Source organism: Aureococcus anophagefferens, assembly GCF_000186865.1.
Source record: "Aureococcus anophagefferens unplaced genomic scaffold AURANscaffold_3, whole genome shotgun sequence".
NCBI classification, from domain to species: domain Eukaryota; class Pelagophyceae; order Pelagomonadales; family Pelagomonadaceae; genus Aureococcus; species Aureococcus anophagefferens.
Window position 1 is genome coordinate 1,338,569 of NW_008705563.1, and position 15,894 is coordinate 1,354,462.

Sequence of the window (15,894 nt, forward strand, 5' to 3'; positions counted from 1 at the left end):
CTGCCGGAATGAGTGCCCCATCGCGTAATGTCGCCTTCACTGGTCGACGGTGAAGAGATGGTGAAGCAGCTCGCCATCATCGCATGGCGGCAATGGATTCCTCGGCCTTCGACGACGACGAGGCCGACGCCCCGGCGAGCGCGCCGATCCCGCGGCAGCGGCGCCTCGCGCGCGGCTTCGGCGAGGCGCTCGCCGCCTCCGTGGGCACGAAGTACGGCGGCGAGGCGGCCTGGGGCGGCGCCGGGGACCTCGGCGGCGAGCTCAAAATCTTGAGCGACTGGGTCGCGCCGCGGCGCCTCGAGGACGCGGCGGAGAGCGAGGTCGTGGCGTGCGTCGGCGAGGCCTGCGCCGCCGTCTTCGGGTGCGCCGTCGCGCGCGTCGGCCCGCCGACGCAGGTCCGGCTCGCGGGCGACGCCGCGTACGTCGCTTGTTTCCTGAAGGACGAGGTCGAACACCCGGAAGCGGCGCTCGGCGCCTGGCTCGAGGCCCAGCCCTGGGTCGTCGCCTACGACGCGCTCGCGTCCGCGGCCGCGCGCAACTACGCGCGGTGCTTGGTGCCGGACGACGCGGACGACCGCTTCGCCGAGTCGCGCGTCGCGGCCGTCGTCGTCGAGCACGCCAACGGCTGCCGCGCGGCCGTGGCGCTGTTGACAGACGCGCGAGTCGGGAACGCGCTCGAACGGCGCATCGCCGCCGCCGCGGAGGCCTTCGCGGCCGTCGCGCCGGGCGGGGCCGACGACGCGGCCTGTCCCCGCGTCGCGCTCCTGGCTTTGCGCTGCCGCAACCTCGAGACCTGCGTCGGCGGCGCGACCTGGGCCGTGCTCGCCGACTGCTTCGCGCGCCTGAGGGAGCTCCGGGCCGCGCCCGTGTCCGAGTCGCGGCTCCGGCGCGGCGACGAGGCGTCGCTCGAGTTGTGCGCGGACCCGTTGTACGTCAACGGCGCGGGCGCGCTCGCGCCCCGGCCCGGCGTCGCCCCGGCCGACGACCAGGAGCTCGTGGGCCTCGCCCACGCCGCGCGGCGGAGCGACGCGGCGACGATCTTCGAAACGCTGGGCGCGCGGGGCCGGGGCGCGGACGCGCTCGCGTGCTTGGCGACGCTCGGCGACAAGGTGCTCCGCGCGAAGCGCGGCGCGGCCATCACCTGCGAGGCGCTGCGCAAGGACGCGCGCCGGGGCACGTTCCGCACGGGGAGCTACATCACCGACGACGGCGACTTTGTGGAACTGGACAAGGACTTGGTCGCGTACGCGAAGCGGAAGCTCGAAGCCGGCGTCGAGATCACGGCCAAGGATCTCGAGGACGTGACCTTCGTCGCGCCGCCCGAGCCCGCGGCGGCCCCGGCCGCGGCGGCGCCGACGACCACGGAGACGGCGCTCGTCGCCGTGGAGAGGGAGGACGAGGAGAAGGCGTCGCGGAAGCGGAGCCGCGGCGGCGCGCTCCTGAAACTCGTCAAGGACGCGCGGCCGCCGCCGCCCCTCTTCGGCCCGCCGCCGCCGCGGCCCATGGATCTCCAGGCGCGCTGCGCCGCCATCGAGTGCGCGCGGCTCGAGCTCGACGGCGAGAGCGCCGAGGCGCCGCGGCGGTCCGTGCTGTCCGCCGGGTTCCCGGCCGCCGCGCTCCGGGACCTGCGCGCGCGCCAGCTGCTCGGGGCCGTGCTGCGGTCCGTCGCCGCGCGCGGCGGCCGCGCCGCGGACGCGGGGGGGTTGGTCGCTCGGGCCGACGCCTACGCGGGCTGCGAGCTGCGGCTCCTCGACGGAAGTTCGCCGTTCCCGTCGGCCTGGGCGCCCGCGGAGCCGCTGGGCCCGTCGGGCCGCGGCGCCATGGCCGCGGCGCGCTTCGACGAGCCGGACCCGGCGAAGCGCGCGGGCCTGCTGCGGCCGCCGGCGCTGGCCGGCGTCGCGCGGGACCGGAAGGGCGAGGGCGACGCGCGGCAGCGTTCGGGCGACGCCTGCGGCGCCGTCGGCGCCTACACGGCGGGCCTCGGCGCGCTGGGCCTCCTCGGCCCCGGCGCGGCGCCGCTCCTCGTCGACCGGTCGTCGGCCTATCTGGCCGCGGGGCTCTACGCGCACGCGCTCTCGGACGCGGCTTCGGCGCTGCGCGTCGCGCCCGCGTGGGGCCAGGCGCTGACCCGCTGCGCGGCGGCGCTCGGCGCCTTGGACCGCCACCTCGCCGTCGACGCCCTGGCGGAGTACGCGGCGCTCGTGGGCCTGAGCGACGACGTCGCGGCCGCGGCCGCGGCCGCGCGCGCGGACCGCGCGAACCGGCCGCGGCCGGCCGGCGACGTCGCGGCGCTCAAGGGCGCCGCGGACGCCTTCTTCAAGGCCAAGGACCACGCCAGGGCCGTCGAGGGCTACACGCGCGCCCTCGCGGCGGCGGCGGCGGGCGGCGCCGCCGACGCGAAGGCGAAGGCCGCGGTCCACTCGAACCGCGCGGCCGCGTGCGCCGCTCTGGGGTCGCACGGAGACGCGTTCCTCGACGGCGTCGCCGCGGCGGCGCTCAAGCCCGACTGGCCCAAGGGCCACGTGCGCGTCGCCGCGGCGCTGCGGGCGCTCAAGCGGCCCCGGGAGGCGCTCGCGGCCTACCACGCGGCGCTCCGCCTCCTGCCGGGCGACGGCGACCTCAACGTGGGCCTCTGCGACGCCGTCGCCGAGCACCACGCCCTCTGGAAGCAGGCGCATTAGGCGTAGGTGTACAGGTCGTTGCCGGGCCGCGTCGCGGCCATCAACGCGGCGATCGTGAGCGGCGCGTCGCTTTCGCCGCCGACGAGCCACGCGGGGAACGGGTACGTCGAGGAGATGACGTCGTGGAGGTTGTGGCCCGGGCAGAAGCCGGACGTCGGGAAGTCGTAGAAGGGCGGGTCCACACGCGCGGCCATCCACGCGCTCCACGCGCGGTCGATGTTCGGGTGGTGGAACCAGAAGATCCTGTGTGGAAATCAAATCTTCAACCCGACTTCAATGTGCGCGTAATCGAACAGTTTGGACCAGACTCTTTCGGTGTGCTTCGGGAACTCCACGAGAGCAATCGACTCGTCCAAAAATCAGCCGAATCGACTTCGATTTGACCGAGATAGAGAGCTGAAGTTTGGTGGGGGGGGCCCAAACCAGTGGTTGATTTCCACACAGAGAAGATCGGGTCGTTCGTGCTCGTGCTCCCGTCCCAGAAGTCGCCCGCGGCGCCGAACTGGCCGTCGGCGCACTCGGGGCAGGCCTTGCAGGCCGCGTCGGGCGCGTAGGCCGGCCGACTGCCGCCGCCGCCGTAGCGCTGGCACGTCGCGTTCGGCTCGAGCATGCGCGCGCACGCGGCGGCGTCGCGGACGAGGACGCAGTCCTCGAGCGCTTTTCCCGTGCAGTTCGGGACCACGAGGCACCCGGCGACGATCTCCGCCGTCGCCGTGTCCAGCTGCTTGGCCGCGCAGTTGCCGTCCTTCGCGCCCCACGCGCCCCCGAGCCAGATGTGGCCGAAGGGGTGCGGGCCGTCGACGCCCGCGTCGAAGCAGTCCCAGAACTCGAGGAACGTGGGCTTGGCGACGCAGCGTCCCAGGTCGAAACATTGACGCCGCCGCCGAACCAGGGCAGCGCCGCGCCGCAGATCGCGTGGCGCCGCGTGAGCCGAGGGGCCGGGTTTTGGTTCGTGAGGCCCCGGAGGTAGCCGTAGGCGTTGCCGCGCGCGCCGTTCACCCAGCGCTTTTCGGCGACGTCGTAGCGCGGCGGCCCGGCGAAGAGGTCCCCCCGGTCCACGGTCCAGTCCCTCCAGGGCCCCGTGCGGATCATGTACGCGTCGTCCGGGTCGCCCGCGGCCTCGCCGAAGAAGGCGTCGGACCAGATCTCGGACGCCGCGGGGTCGGGGAGCGCCAGGTCCACGTTGTAGTCCCAGTAGGGCAGCGCCTCGACGCCCGGGTCCACCGCGAGCACGGACGCCTCGACGGCGAGCACGAGCGCGCGGTGGTAGGGGAAGAAGCCCGCGGAGAGGTGGCCCTGGTCGCAGCGGGCGTCGATGGCCGCGTAGGTGTGCTGCACCGTGATGCTCTGGTACGTGCGGAACGCAATCGACGTGGAAGAAAGGGGGCTGTCGCAATGAGGAATGCTTTATGTCGATGACATATATCTGGGCTCCTTGATGTTGGCCTTGTCCGAAATGTGCGGTTCACCTCGCCGGGCGACGGCCTTAGTCGACTTTTGTAAGACTCGGAGCAGCCCCGCCTGCCGGGCCGCACCGTCACACGACCATGGGCGACGTTCATTCCGTGGTGACGGGCGACGTCGTGCTCGCGGCGCGCGAGCCGTCGGAGGAGCAGAAGCTGAGAGAGCGCGTCGCGCGCCTCGAGCGCCTCATCGTCGGCGGGCTCGAGGAGCTCGAGGAGATCGACAAGGACATGCAGGACGGCGCGGTGGCGACCGTCGAGGAGTCGGCCTTCGTGGACACCATGTTCGACGAGCTCGAGGACGAGATGAGCTCCTACACGACCGCCTGCGTCGCCTGCCTCTGCACGCCGGGCGAGCTCGGCTGGCGGACGTGGGTCACGCTGCTCGGGCGGACGCTCTGCGCGGTCATCCTGGTCATGACGCTGAACATGCTCTGCGCCGCCGTCCAGGACCAGAAGAACGTTTTGAGCGACTGGGAGGACGACATGGTCTTCGGCTGGGGCGCGACGTTCACGCGGCACACGACGTACTACGGCCACGTCTACGAGTACATGATCGGCGACATCCCCGTGCCCACCTTCATCACCATGCTCATGGGCTCCTTCGTCATCGCGCTCGACATGCGGGGCGGCTTCCGCGAGCAGCTGCTGAACCACCTGTCGCTCCACTACTCGCGGGAGCAGCTCCGGTGCTGCGCGCCGCGCGGCGGGGCTCTGGCCGCGGACGAGGCCGTGTCGTTTTATCGGTGGATGCTCGCCCAGGTGCTGGACAAATGCGTGCGCATCTTCAACATCTCCTACATCTCGGCGGCCATCTTCCTCGTGGGCACGTCCGACGGCACCGTCGACCTCATCCTCAACTGCACGGCGCTGAGCTTCATGCTCGGCGTCGACAACCTGATGAACGAGGGCTTCGCCATGTTCACGCCCAAGGGCTACGGCAAGAAGGAGGAGATCGTCTTCATCGAGCACATCGACGAGGAGACGCAGCTCAAGAAGATGCTCGCGCGCGTCCGCAAGGACGAGGACGGCCTCAAGCGCTTCGAGTTCGGCATCTGGATCAACTTCCTGGCGACGTGCCTGACCATCGTCGTCGGGGGCTGCCTCATGCAGAACTACACGGCCTACGGCGACACCTTCGAGTTCAACGAGTCCGGGCCCGGCGACGGCATCGGCATCGCCGCGGACGCGAACGTGCTCTCCAAGACCGTGCGCGGCTGCCTCATCGGCCTCATGGTCGTCTTCACCTTCACCGACAGCGTCCTCGTCGGCTCCGTGCTCACCTACGGCGAGCCCTTCTGGAGCCGCGTCAGGACCGCGCTCGTCACCTTCTCCTTCGAGTTCGTCATCTTCTACCTCCTCTACATCGTCCTCCACCACATCCTCATCCTCGAGACGATCATGGAGTGGAACAGCGACCGCGGCGAGCTCAAGGACTGCTACGACGAGCACGGCGACGACTGCAAGTTCCGCGCGCGCGGCTACAACGGCGAGGCGCCGAACTGAGCCCGCTGTTGTCTCCCCGCCCCCTCCGAGCTTCCTTCCTCGCGCCGCTTCGCCGGCCACGCTCGCCTGTCTAAGGAGCGTGCAAATTAGGATGTTAGCGGTCCGAGCCTAGACGAGGCGGTCGTTCATGTACTCGCGGAGGCTGTTGTTCTCGTCCTCGAGGACCTGGACGGCCTTCCGCAGGTCCGCGTTCGCGGCCTGCTCCGCGCGGAGCGCCGACGCGAGGTCCTCGTTCTGGAGGCGGAGGTACTCGAGCTCGAGCGCCGGGTCGTCGAACTGGCGGCCCTCGGCGCCGCGCGGCGGCGACTCCATGTTCGTCTTCGACCGCCGCCGCTCGCGGACGCCGCCGTCGATGGACGACGCCGACGCGCGCCGCGTGCCCGTCAGCGACGGCCGTCGCCGCTCGTCCGACGACCGGTCGCCGGCGGCCTTGGCCGGGCCGGCCGCGGCGCCGCCCGCCTTGAGGCGGTGCGCGGCGGCCGCCGCGGAGAGCGGGTCGACGTCGCCGCCCGACGGCGGCGTCGCGCCGGCGCCGGAGCCGAGCGCGCGGTCCATCGACGCGCGGCGCACGCGCTCGCCGAGCGAGGGCCGCCGCGGCCCGCCGGCGCGAAGCGGCGACGACTGGCCGCTGTCCGTCGGCGACATGTTGAGGCCGCCCGTGGAGCCCCGCCGGTCGATGACGATGGACATGGGCGCGCGGCGCGGCGCGACGGCGCCGCCGGACATGCGCCGCTCGCTCGTCGACCGCGCGAGCCGCGACTCGAGCTCCGCGTCCTGCTTGTTGAGCAGCTTCTCGAGCACGGACCTGCCGGGGGCGACGCATCGGTCGTCGTCGTTCTTTCGGTCCACATCTCTCGAAACGATCGTCACGGCCGTCGGACGCTGGGCGACGGACCCGCGGCGGCCGCCTTTTTGCATTGTGTCGAGCTGCTGCTTGAAGTTCTGCGAGCCGCGCACGCCCTTGGAGCTCCCGTCCTCCTCGAGCGACCCCGCAGACGAGCCCCGCCGGCCGCGCTCGCTCATGGCGTCCGGGCGTGGCGTGCGGGGGGCTGCCTCTGGGACGTCCGGTGCCGGGGCTGCCTTCGGGAGAGCGGCGTCGTAGACGGGCGGTAAAATCCATCATTGCCGGCCGGATACTTCCCTATAGTGATGTTTTCGTTGAACTGGCGGGGGCGGGCGCCGCCACTTGCGCCGCCTCACTTGCTCCAGGTCCGGCGCCCGGGCGCCGTCGCGTCCGGAAGGGAGAACAGCGGCGCGTTCTTACAGCATGACGCCCCCCTCGAGGAAGGTCACGGGGCCCTCGGTCGGCGGCGCGGCGTCGACGCGGCCGAGGGAGACGGCCGCGGCGATGGCGCCGACGACGTCCGCGTCGGCCTCGGCCTTGTGGTTGAAGTAGGTCTCCGTGGTGACGAAGCCGTCGGGCACGCCCGCCGCGGCGAGGCCCGCGACCCACTCGTTGACCATCGCGCCGTTCCCGATGAGGTGGAAGTGCGTCGTCGGTGTCGCGACGGCGCCGATGGCGTCGAGCTGCCGGGGCGCGGACACGCGGCCGTCCGTCGACGAGATGACGTAGGAGCACTCGAAGCGGTCCGGGTGGAGCACGCAGAGCCGCTGGACGGCGTCCTTGCAGCAGACGTCCGCCGCGTCGCGGTACGAGGCCAGCACCGTGAGCTTTTGCAGGTCCGTGGCCTCGAGCGCGGCCTCGCAGAAGCCCAGCACGGGCCCGACGCCCGTGCCCGTCGACAGGCACACGACGCGGTCCGCGCCCGGCGCCAGACCCTCGAGGATCGGCACGTGGAACTTGCCGCCGAAGCGCCAGCGCGAGCCCAGGGGCGCGGCGGCCATCGCCTCCGACTTGCCGCCGCAGACGCGGATCACGACGTCGAAGGCGTTTTCCGTCGCGCGCGTCACCGTGTACGGCCCGCGGAGCCACTCGCCGTCTTTCTCGACTTCCAGCGCGAGCACGTGGCCCGGCGCGTAGTCGAGCGGCTCGTCGCTCTCCAGGCGCAGGAGCCGCGACGCGCGCCCGACGTCGTCGTTCGCCACGAGCGTCGCGCCGATCTTGTCGTACTGCGGCGGCCCGCCGGACGCGGCCAGCGCCGTGCGCCGCGGCACCAGCGGCGCCACGCTCGGCCGCAGCGATGCCACCAGCGACGCGCCGAGCACGAGGTACGCCACGGTCATAGCGAAGCGATCTGCGGCGCTGGTGGCGCTGAGGCTCGTCGAGGAGGACTGCGAGCTCGCGATGACGCAGACGCGCAAGCACGAGAAGAGCTGCACTCCTCACTTTGGCGAGCGGCAATATGCAGCGCGTTGCACCGACGATGCCGTACGCGGGGCCTCAGGCCCGGCTATAGGGCGCAGATCGGCGCCGCCGCCGGTCGTATCGTCGAAGGTGACATTAAGCTTCTAGTGCAGGAGCGACGGGCCGCGCGAGACTACGGGGGGGGCGGGGGTCGGGGGTGCGGGTTGGTGGCGTAGCTTCGCCGGGGCGGGGCCGGAAATCGGGGCCCCGGCCGCGGCGGGACTTGGTGCTTCGGATTGGTGGTGCGGCGGACGACATGCGCCCTAGGACGCGACCTCGATGACGATGGAGCCCGAGTCCTTCTCCGCCTGGAAGGCCGCGTCGATCTGCGGCGTGAGGTCCTCCTCGCAGAGGCCGATCGCGCCGGGGATGTTCGCCGCGACCTTCTCGCGGCCCATGGTGACGCGCTGCGCGCACTCGACCTGCGTCGTGACGCACTGGCGCATGATGTCGACCTCCGCGAGCTGGTCCTTGAGGACGGCGTCGAGCTTGGCGATCTGCTCCTTGAACGTGTCGATCGTCTTCTGGAGCCTCACGGCCCGGAGCTTCGCGTCGAACTCCTTGGAGGCCTTGAAGTGGAACTCCCAGGCGATCCAGCCCTTGTTGAGGAAGGCGCGGCTCATGCGGTTGAGCATGCCGATCTGGAGGTGCTTGTAGCGGAGGTAGGACCGGTTCTTCTTCTGCCAGTGGATGAGCGCGATGCGCTGCATGTTGTTGAACATGTTCGTCATCGTGTGCTTGAGCTTGCCCTTCTGGGAGCCCGTGAGGCCGTCGAACATGGCGTCCATCTGCGCCTTGACGATGCGCTCGAGCGCCGCCTCGTGGATCTCCATCTCCTTGCGCGCCTTGTTGACCTCGAACGTGAGGTGCTTGATGACCGTCTCCGGCGGCAGGTTCGCCTCGTAGATGAGCTCCATCCACTTGCGCCAGGCCATGTAGACCTTCATGTTCGTGATCTTGGCGAAGAAGAGGCTCCAGGTCTTGAACATGGCCGACTCGGCCATGGCCGTCGTCTTCCAGTGGTAGAAGCCCGCGCGCTTCGCCTCGGGCCCGTTCTTGCCGAAGATGCCCATGAGGAAGGTGCGCTTCTTCATGTCCATGGACGACATGCGCGCCTCGACGTACATGCGCATCTTGTCCTCGAGGAACTCCGTCGCGACGCCGAGCTGGAGCTTCGCGGCCGCGACCTGCGGCTCGAGCTCGACGATCGTCTTCTCGGTGGCGAAGCCGTGCGCGTGGACGCAGTCGCCGCTCCAGGCGCGCCAGGCCCGCGCCATGAGGCCCTTGGCCCGCTGCATCAAGATCTTGATGATGATCTTCACGAGCGCCGAGTGCTCGACGAAGAAGATGATGTCGTCGAGCTCGTGCATCTCGTCGTGGATCTCCTCGAGCTTGTGCGTGATGCGGTTCACGTTGTCCTGGTTGATCTTCGCGCGCTGCTGCGCCGTCATGGCCAGCGACACGCGCCGGTTGCCCTTGGCGTCCTTGGCGACGACGGGCGCGGTCCGCGTCTTCTGCATGAACTCCTCGGCCTTGAACTGGACCTTCTTCCCGTCCGGGCCCCGGCCGTCGGGCGGGCCGCCCCCGCCGCCGCCGCCGCCGCCGTAGCCGCCGCCGCCGCCGCCCCCACCGTAGCCGCCGCCCCCGCCGCCGTAGCCGCCGGAGCTCCCGCCGCCGCCGCCGGAGTAGCCGCCGCCGCCGCCGCCGTAGCCGCCGCCGCCGCCGCCGTAGCCGCCGCCCCCGCCGCCGTAGCCGCCGCCGCCGCCGCCGCCGTAGCCCCCGCCGCCGCCGCCGCCGTAGCCGCCGGACTTGGAGCCGCCGCCGTAGCCGCCGGCCGTCGGCTCGTCGCCGTTCTCGCTCTGCGGCGGGCTGTAGTCGAGGGACGGCGCGGACTGGGACGACACCATGTCGTTGCCGTAGGAGATGTCGATCTCCTTGGACCCGGCGCCGTAGCCGCTGGGCGCGTAGGACGGGTAGCCCATGGTCGCGCCGGACGCGGAGCCGCCGTAGCCGCCGCCGCCGAACGACGACGACGCGTCGTCGCCGAAGGACTTGGCGAAGGGCCGCGTCTCCGCGCCCTTGATCGCCGGCAGCTGGCTCGACATGTCGTAGGACTGGCTGAACGTCGGGTTCTGGCCCGTGATCTGCACGTCGATCATCATGTTGCCGCCGAGCTTCGCCTCCGCCTTCGACAGCGTGATGCAGGTCTGCTCGAGCATGTACTTGACGGGCTGGAGCACGGCCCCGGCGGTCTGGCCGCCCGACGCCCCGAGGCTCCGCGACATGACCGCGCTCCCGCGGAACCACTCCTCCTCGCGCTGGAGGAGCTGGGCGCGCGTGACCTTGGGCAGCTGGAGCGTCATCGAAATCGCCACGTTTCTTCGACCACCGCGCCCGGCGCGTCGGCCTCCGCCTCGGGCGCCGAGCGGCTCTGCGGGAGGGCGCGGGAAAGCCGGCGCGGGGCGCCTGCGGACAGTGCGAGAGCAGCCGCCTCTCCCACTCCGCGTTGATGGAGAGAGGCCGATAGCAAGCGCGCTAGGGAGAGTTAGTTGGATATGGAAGTTCAATTCAGACTTAAAGATCTTCCGCCAGCGCTCTCCCGTCCCACGACCTCTCCCAGGTCGGGCTGCCCAGCCTGCGGGGCCGTCCATGTGAGCGCCCGGCGCGCACCCCTCGGGAGAGGCTTTTGCGCCGCGGCGGCGGCGGGAGACATGCCGGCGGCCCGGCTCGAGCGCTACGGGACGCGCAAGGCGCTGCCGCTCCACGAGGCCCTGCCCTACACGATGGCGCGGCCCGCCGGCGCCGTCTACGTCGAGGGCGGCGACGAGGGCAAGCAGGCCGAGGAGGAGCCCCCGTCCATCATGCCGCCGGCCTGGACGGAGCGGGCCCTCAACGAGCGGCAGCCGTCGCGCGGCCGCGCGAGCCGGATCTCGCCGGACAAGGCGGCCGCGCCGGCCGCGGCGTCGGCGTCGCGGCGGCGGAGCCGCCTCGAGCGGCGGTCCACGAGTTCGCGGCGGTCGATGATCGGGCGGCCGCGGCAGAAGACGATGATCCGCGTCGTGAAGCGCGACGAGGCCGGCGACGACGGCGAACAGCTGCTCAACAAGGTCCGGAACCGGGGCCGGAACCGGCACCGCGACTTCCCGCCGCACTCGACGATCGTGAACCCCAACGGCTTCCGCAAGTTCTGCTGGGACTGCGTCATCTGCGTCGTGCTCTTCTACGCGGGCATCATCACGCCCTTCATCATCGCCTTCGTGTCGACGTGCCGGCCGCGCGTGCGGTGCCCGACGTTCTGGATCGACTGCCTCTGCGACGGCCTCTTCGCCATCGACATCGGCATCAACCTGAACACGGCCTTCTTCGACGCGGCGACGCAGCGCTGGGTCCTGAGCCGGTGGCGCATCTCGCGGCGCTACGCGGGCCGCGGCGCGGGAACGGGGCGCCCGACTTCGAAGATCTCGGCCGCGTTCCGCTCGCGTCGGCTGATTCTTGGACGAGCGAGCATCCCTCGGAGCGCTCTCGACGCGTGGATGTCTTTTTTTGCGGAACGCGCGCGCGCGGCGCGCCCGCGTTCGAAGCGACGTCGAATCGCCCAGGTGGGCAGCGCGTGGTTCGTCATCGACGTCGTGTCCATCGTGCCCTTCGGGGAGATCCAGAAGGGGTCCGGGTCCGGCGACTCCGTGAAGCTCGTGCGCCTCATCAAGCTGCTGCGGCTGCTGAAGATGGCGCGCGTCATCAAGCTGAAGCGGTTCTTGGCCGCGTACTGGAGCCACTTCCACATCACGTACCAGAGCCAGGCCATCCTCAAGTTCATCATCTTCATCGTGTCCTGCGCCCACTGGACGGCCTGCCTGATTCGCATCCTGTCGGAGCGGCGGCGGGGCCGGGGGGACCACGACGACAAGATGGCGCCCGACACGTGGCTCGACAAGCACGGGCTCTACAACCAGGGCATGTGGGCCGAGTACCTGGCGGCCATGGTCTGGGCCATCCAGGCGCTCAACGGGTCGGCCTTCGTCTACACCGTCGAGGAGCACCTGGGCGCGCTCGTCGTGCTCTTCGTGGGCTGCGTCGTCATCGCGTTCATGATCGGCGAGATCGCGAACGTGCTCACGTCCATGGACCCGACGGGCAACCAGTACAAGATGACCATGGACCTGCTGGGCACCTACATGAACGAGCGCCAGTTCGGCAAGGACCTGAAGCGCAAGCTCCGCGAGTACTTCGCGCAGTGCGAGCAGCTCTTCCGCGAGAAGTACTACCAGGACATGCTCTCGTCGCTCACGCCCCAGTTCCGCGAGGTCGTCGCCGTGGAGAACATCGGCCGCTGGGTCAAGCGGCTCCGCGTCGTCCAGAACTCGGTGCTCCGGGCGTCGGGCCTCGAGGCGGGCATGCTCGTCGCGGTGTACCCGGCGGACGAGGACGGCGACCGCGCGAACCAGAGCAACGGGCCGCCCGACGGCGCCGCGGCCGACGAGCCCCAGCCGCTGCGCGGGGGCTGGGTCGTGCGCATCAACAAGGTCGAGGGCACGGTGGACGTGGCCTACACCGAGGAGGCGCCGCTCCCGGGCGAGACGTTCAGTCGGAACGCGCTCGAGGCGCACATCGACGCGGAGCGCGTGACGATGCCGCGGTTCACGGCCAAGGGCCAGCTCTGGCACCGGACCATGGCCGCGCACCGGGGCCTCATCGCCCAGCTGTCGCTGATTCTGGAGCCGACGGTCTACATGGCCGACGAGCCCATCGCCGCGGAGGGCTCCGAGGCGGACACGATGTGCCTCGTCATCTCCGGCGCGGTCATCAAGCAGGGCGCCGTGCGGCCCATGCAGTGGCCGAAGACGCACCTCATCAGCGACGACCACTTTGGGTGCGTCGGCGAGGACATGATGCACGCGCTCGTGACGGCGTCGAAGCTCACGCGCCACTACTCGGTCCGCGCGGCGTCCAAGTGCAACATGTACACCATGGTCGCGGACAAGTTCCTGCGGAAGGTCGAGATGGTCCAGTTCAAGGACCTGCGGCACCACATGCGCCAGCACGTCGCCTGGAGCCTCCTCCGCGACACGGTCTGCCACCGGAACGACGTGGTCCGCGCGTGGGTCGACCAGTCGCAGACCGCGGGCGACCACGGCGCGGCCGCGGCCCTGGCGTCGAGCCTCGAGAAGGCCGTCGCCGACGCGCGCGAGGGGCTCCGCAGGGGCGTCGACGCGGGCGGCAAGCGGAAGCTCCGGCGGGCGCTCTGGACCGCCGCGGAGCTCCTCCGCGACCTCGACACGGCGCCGGACCGGGGCGACGAGTCGTCGCGCGACGCCGGGCTCCTGCCGCCGCCGCGCGCCTCCCTCATCCGCGACATCATGAAGGCCAACGCGCTCAAACGGTCGTCGTCCCTCTACGCGAGGGCGCGCGGCGCGCCCGCGGCGCCGCCGGACGCCGCTGTGGCGGGCGTCGAGCCCCCGCCGGACCGGCCCGCGCCGCCGTCCCCGTCGGGAGACAAGAGGACGCTGGGCGCGGGGTAAGACGTGCCGCTTAGAGAGGTAGGGTGGTGGGCAAGTGTGGGTTGGTGGGCGCGTCGAAAGCCTGTCGAACGCGTACGGACGCGTCCACGGGTTCGCCCAGGGGTTCGCCGTTCCCCGCGGATCGTTCAGCCGAGCCGTTCCAGCTTGGCCATCACGGCGTCGAGCACGGCGGCGTCGCACAGCTTGTGCGCAATGGAGGACTTCGACGACGCGGCGCTGCTCGCGCTGGCGCGAAGCAATGACTGGGGCGCGAGCCAGAACGCAAGCCAGAAGAGCCAGAAGCGCAGCGCGGCGTCGGACTCGGACTCCTCCGACGACGACCCCATCGCGTGGTCCGTGCGCAAGAAGGTCGCGAGCGGCGCGAGCGCGGTCGGGCGCAGCGCGTCCACGAGCAGCGCCTGCTTCGCGAGCAGCGCGTCCACGAGCAGCACCGTCGGGCGGAGCTCGTCCGCGAGCACCTTCGCCGCGCGGAGCTCGTCGTCGACGCCGCCGGAGACGGAGGACGACGACCGCATCGGCGAGATCGTCGAGGGCCTCAACCCGGAGCAGCGCACGGCGGCGACGGCGCCGTCCGGCGCGCCGCTGCTCATCCTCGCGGGCGCCGGCTCGGGCAAGACGCTCACGCTCGTGCGGCGCGTCGTGTGCCTCGTGCTCCGCGAGCGGCGGCGCGCGGCGGCCGCGCGCGAGTCCTACCGCACGGTGCTCGCGCTCACGTTCTCGCGGGCCGCCGCGCGCGAGATGAAGGAGCGGCTGACGCAGGCGCTCGGCTACGGGCCCCAGGGCTACCGCGTCGCGACGTTCCACGCGTTCGCGCTGCGGCTCGCGCGGGAGTTCGCCGAGGAGGTCCTCGGCCGGCGCCACGACTTCACGCTCGCGTCGCGCAAGGAGTCCGCGGAGCGCCTCGCGGCGCACGTGATGACGGAGGCGGCCTTCTGGGGCGGAGGCGAGGCGCCGACGCACGAGAAGGCGCTCAAGATCGCCGGCGGGCTTTTATCGGCCATCGCGAAGCTGAAGACGACGGGCGCGTCCGCCGAGAACGCGTCGCCCGCCGTCCGCGACGCCTTCGCCCACCACGAGCGCGAGAACGAGCGGCTCAACACGGCGGACATGTCGGACCTCGTGCGCTGGGCCAACGAGGTCGCGGCGGCCGCGGGCCCGGAGCTCCGGTCGCGCCACGCGCACGTGCTGGTCGACGAGTTCCAGGACACGTCGGCGCTCCAGCTGTCGCTCGCGACGGCCGTCGCGCCCGACGGCTGCGTCACCGTCGTCGGCGACGACGACCAGTCCATCTACGGCTTCCAGGGCGCCGAGGTGCGCAACTTCCAGCGCTTCGCTCGCGGCGACGCGGCGCTCGCGGCCGTCGCCGGCGGCGCGAAGCGCGGCGCGCGCGTCGTGCGCCTCCAGCGCAACTACCGGTCGTCGTCGATGATCGTCGAGGCGTCCTGCGCCGTCGTCCGCGCCAACAAGCTCCGCCTGAAGAAGGAGGTGTTTACCACTCGGGACGCGGGCGCGAAGGTCCGCGTCGTCTCCTGCCGCACGACGGACGTCGAGCTCGACGTCGTCTGCGCGGAGCTGCGGCGGGCCCTCGCGGCCTACGGCGCCGCGGGCGGCCGCGGCGGCGCGCTCGACGGCCCGCGCGTCGCCGTGCTGTACCGCACGCACAACGTCGGCAAGACCGTCCGCGCGGCGCTCAAGAAGGCGAAGATCCCCGCGTACGTCTGCGGCCTGCGCCAGCGCCAGGCGGTGGTGCTCGAGGTCTGCGGCCTGCTCCGCTGCGTCGCCAACGGCAGGGACGACGCGGCCGTCGAGCGCTGCGTCCGCGCGCTCAAGGTCCACGGCGACGAGGAGCCGGACGAGTTCGTCGCGACGCTGCGGCGGCGCTTCCCGCGCGGCGGCCTCCTCGACGCGCTCCGCGCGGCGGCGGCGGAGGCCGCGGCGACCAAGGGCCAGAAGCGCCGCGCGAAGACGCTCGGCCGCCTGCCCGACGCCGTCGACACGCTGCGGTGCCGCGTCGCCGAGCTCCCGCTGCGGGGCGTCCTCACGCGCTGCCTCGCCTACCTGCCGTCGGCGAACATCGCCGACCGGCTCCTCGAGGACGAGGACAACGAGCTCGTGGAGTACGCGGACGCCATCGACCGGGGCGCGGTCGTCGACGACGACGACGGCGCCGCGGCGGCGCCGCGCGAGGGCCGCCGCGCGTCGCCGACGGAGGACGAGCGCTTCGCGAACCTGCGGCTGTGGATCGACCGCGTCGTCGCGGCGCTCGACGAGGACGGCGACCTCGACCAGGCGCCGTCCGCGGGCCGCGTCTTCGTCGGCACGATCCACCAGTCCAAGGGCCGCGAGTACGACTACGTGCTCGTCTGCCGCGTCAACAACGACGTGTTGCCCCACGAGGTCGCGCTCAAGGCCAAGGACCC

General features: G+C 71.7%; 2 protein-coding genes across 2 annotated transcripts; one reads left to right on the forward strand and one right to left on the reverse strand.

Annotated features, from left to right (window-relative positions):
* Positions 1-92: 92 nt before the first annotated feature.
* On the forward strand, positions 93-2,707 carry AURANDRAFT_70859 (hypothetical protein; the record flags this gene model as incomplete). Its single annotated transcript, XM_009035450.1, has 1 exon — positions 93-2,707. A coding segment is annotated over one exon (2,615 nt), but the record flags the coding sequence as incomplete, so codon positions are not given.
* Positions 2,708-3,040: 333 nt separating this feature from the next.
* Positions 3,041-10,318, reverse strand: AURANDRAFT_70860 (hypothetical protein; the record flags this gene model as incomplete). Its single annotated transcript, XM_009035734.1, has 7 exons — positions 3,041-3,077; positions 3,122-3,522; positions 3,552-4,028; positions 4,540-4,674; positions 5,765-6,455; positions 6,915-7,853; positions 8,226-10,318. The coding sequence occupies 7 exons, from the start codon at positions 10,316-10,318 to the stop codon at positions 3,041-3,043; spliced, it is 4,773 nt and encodes a 1,590-aa protein (XP_009033982.1).
* Positions 10,319-15,894: the final 5,576 nt, after the last annotated feature.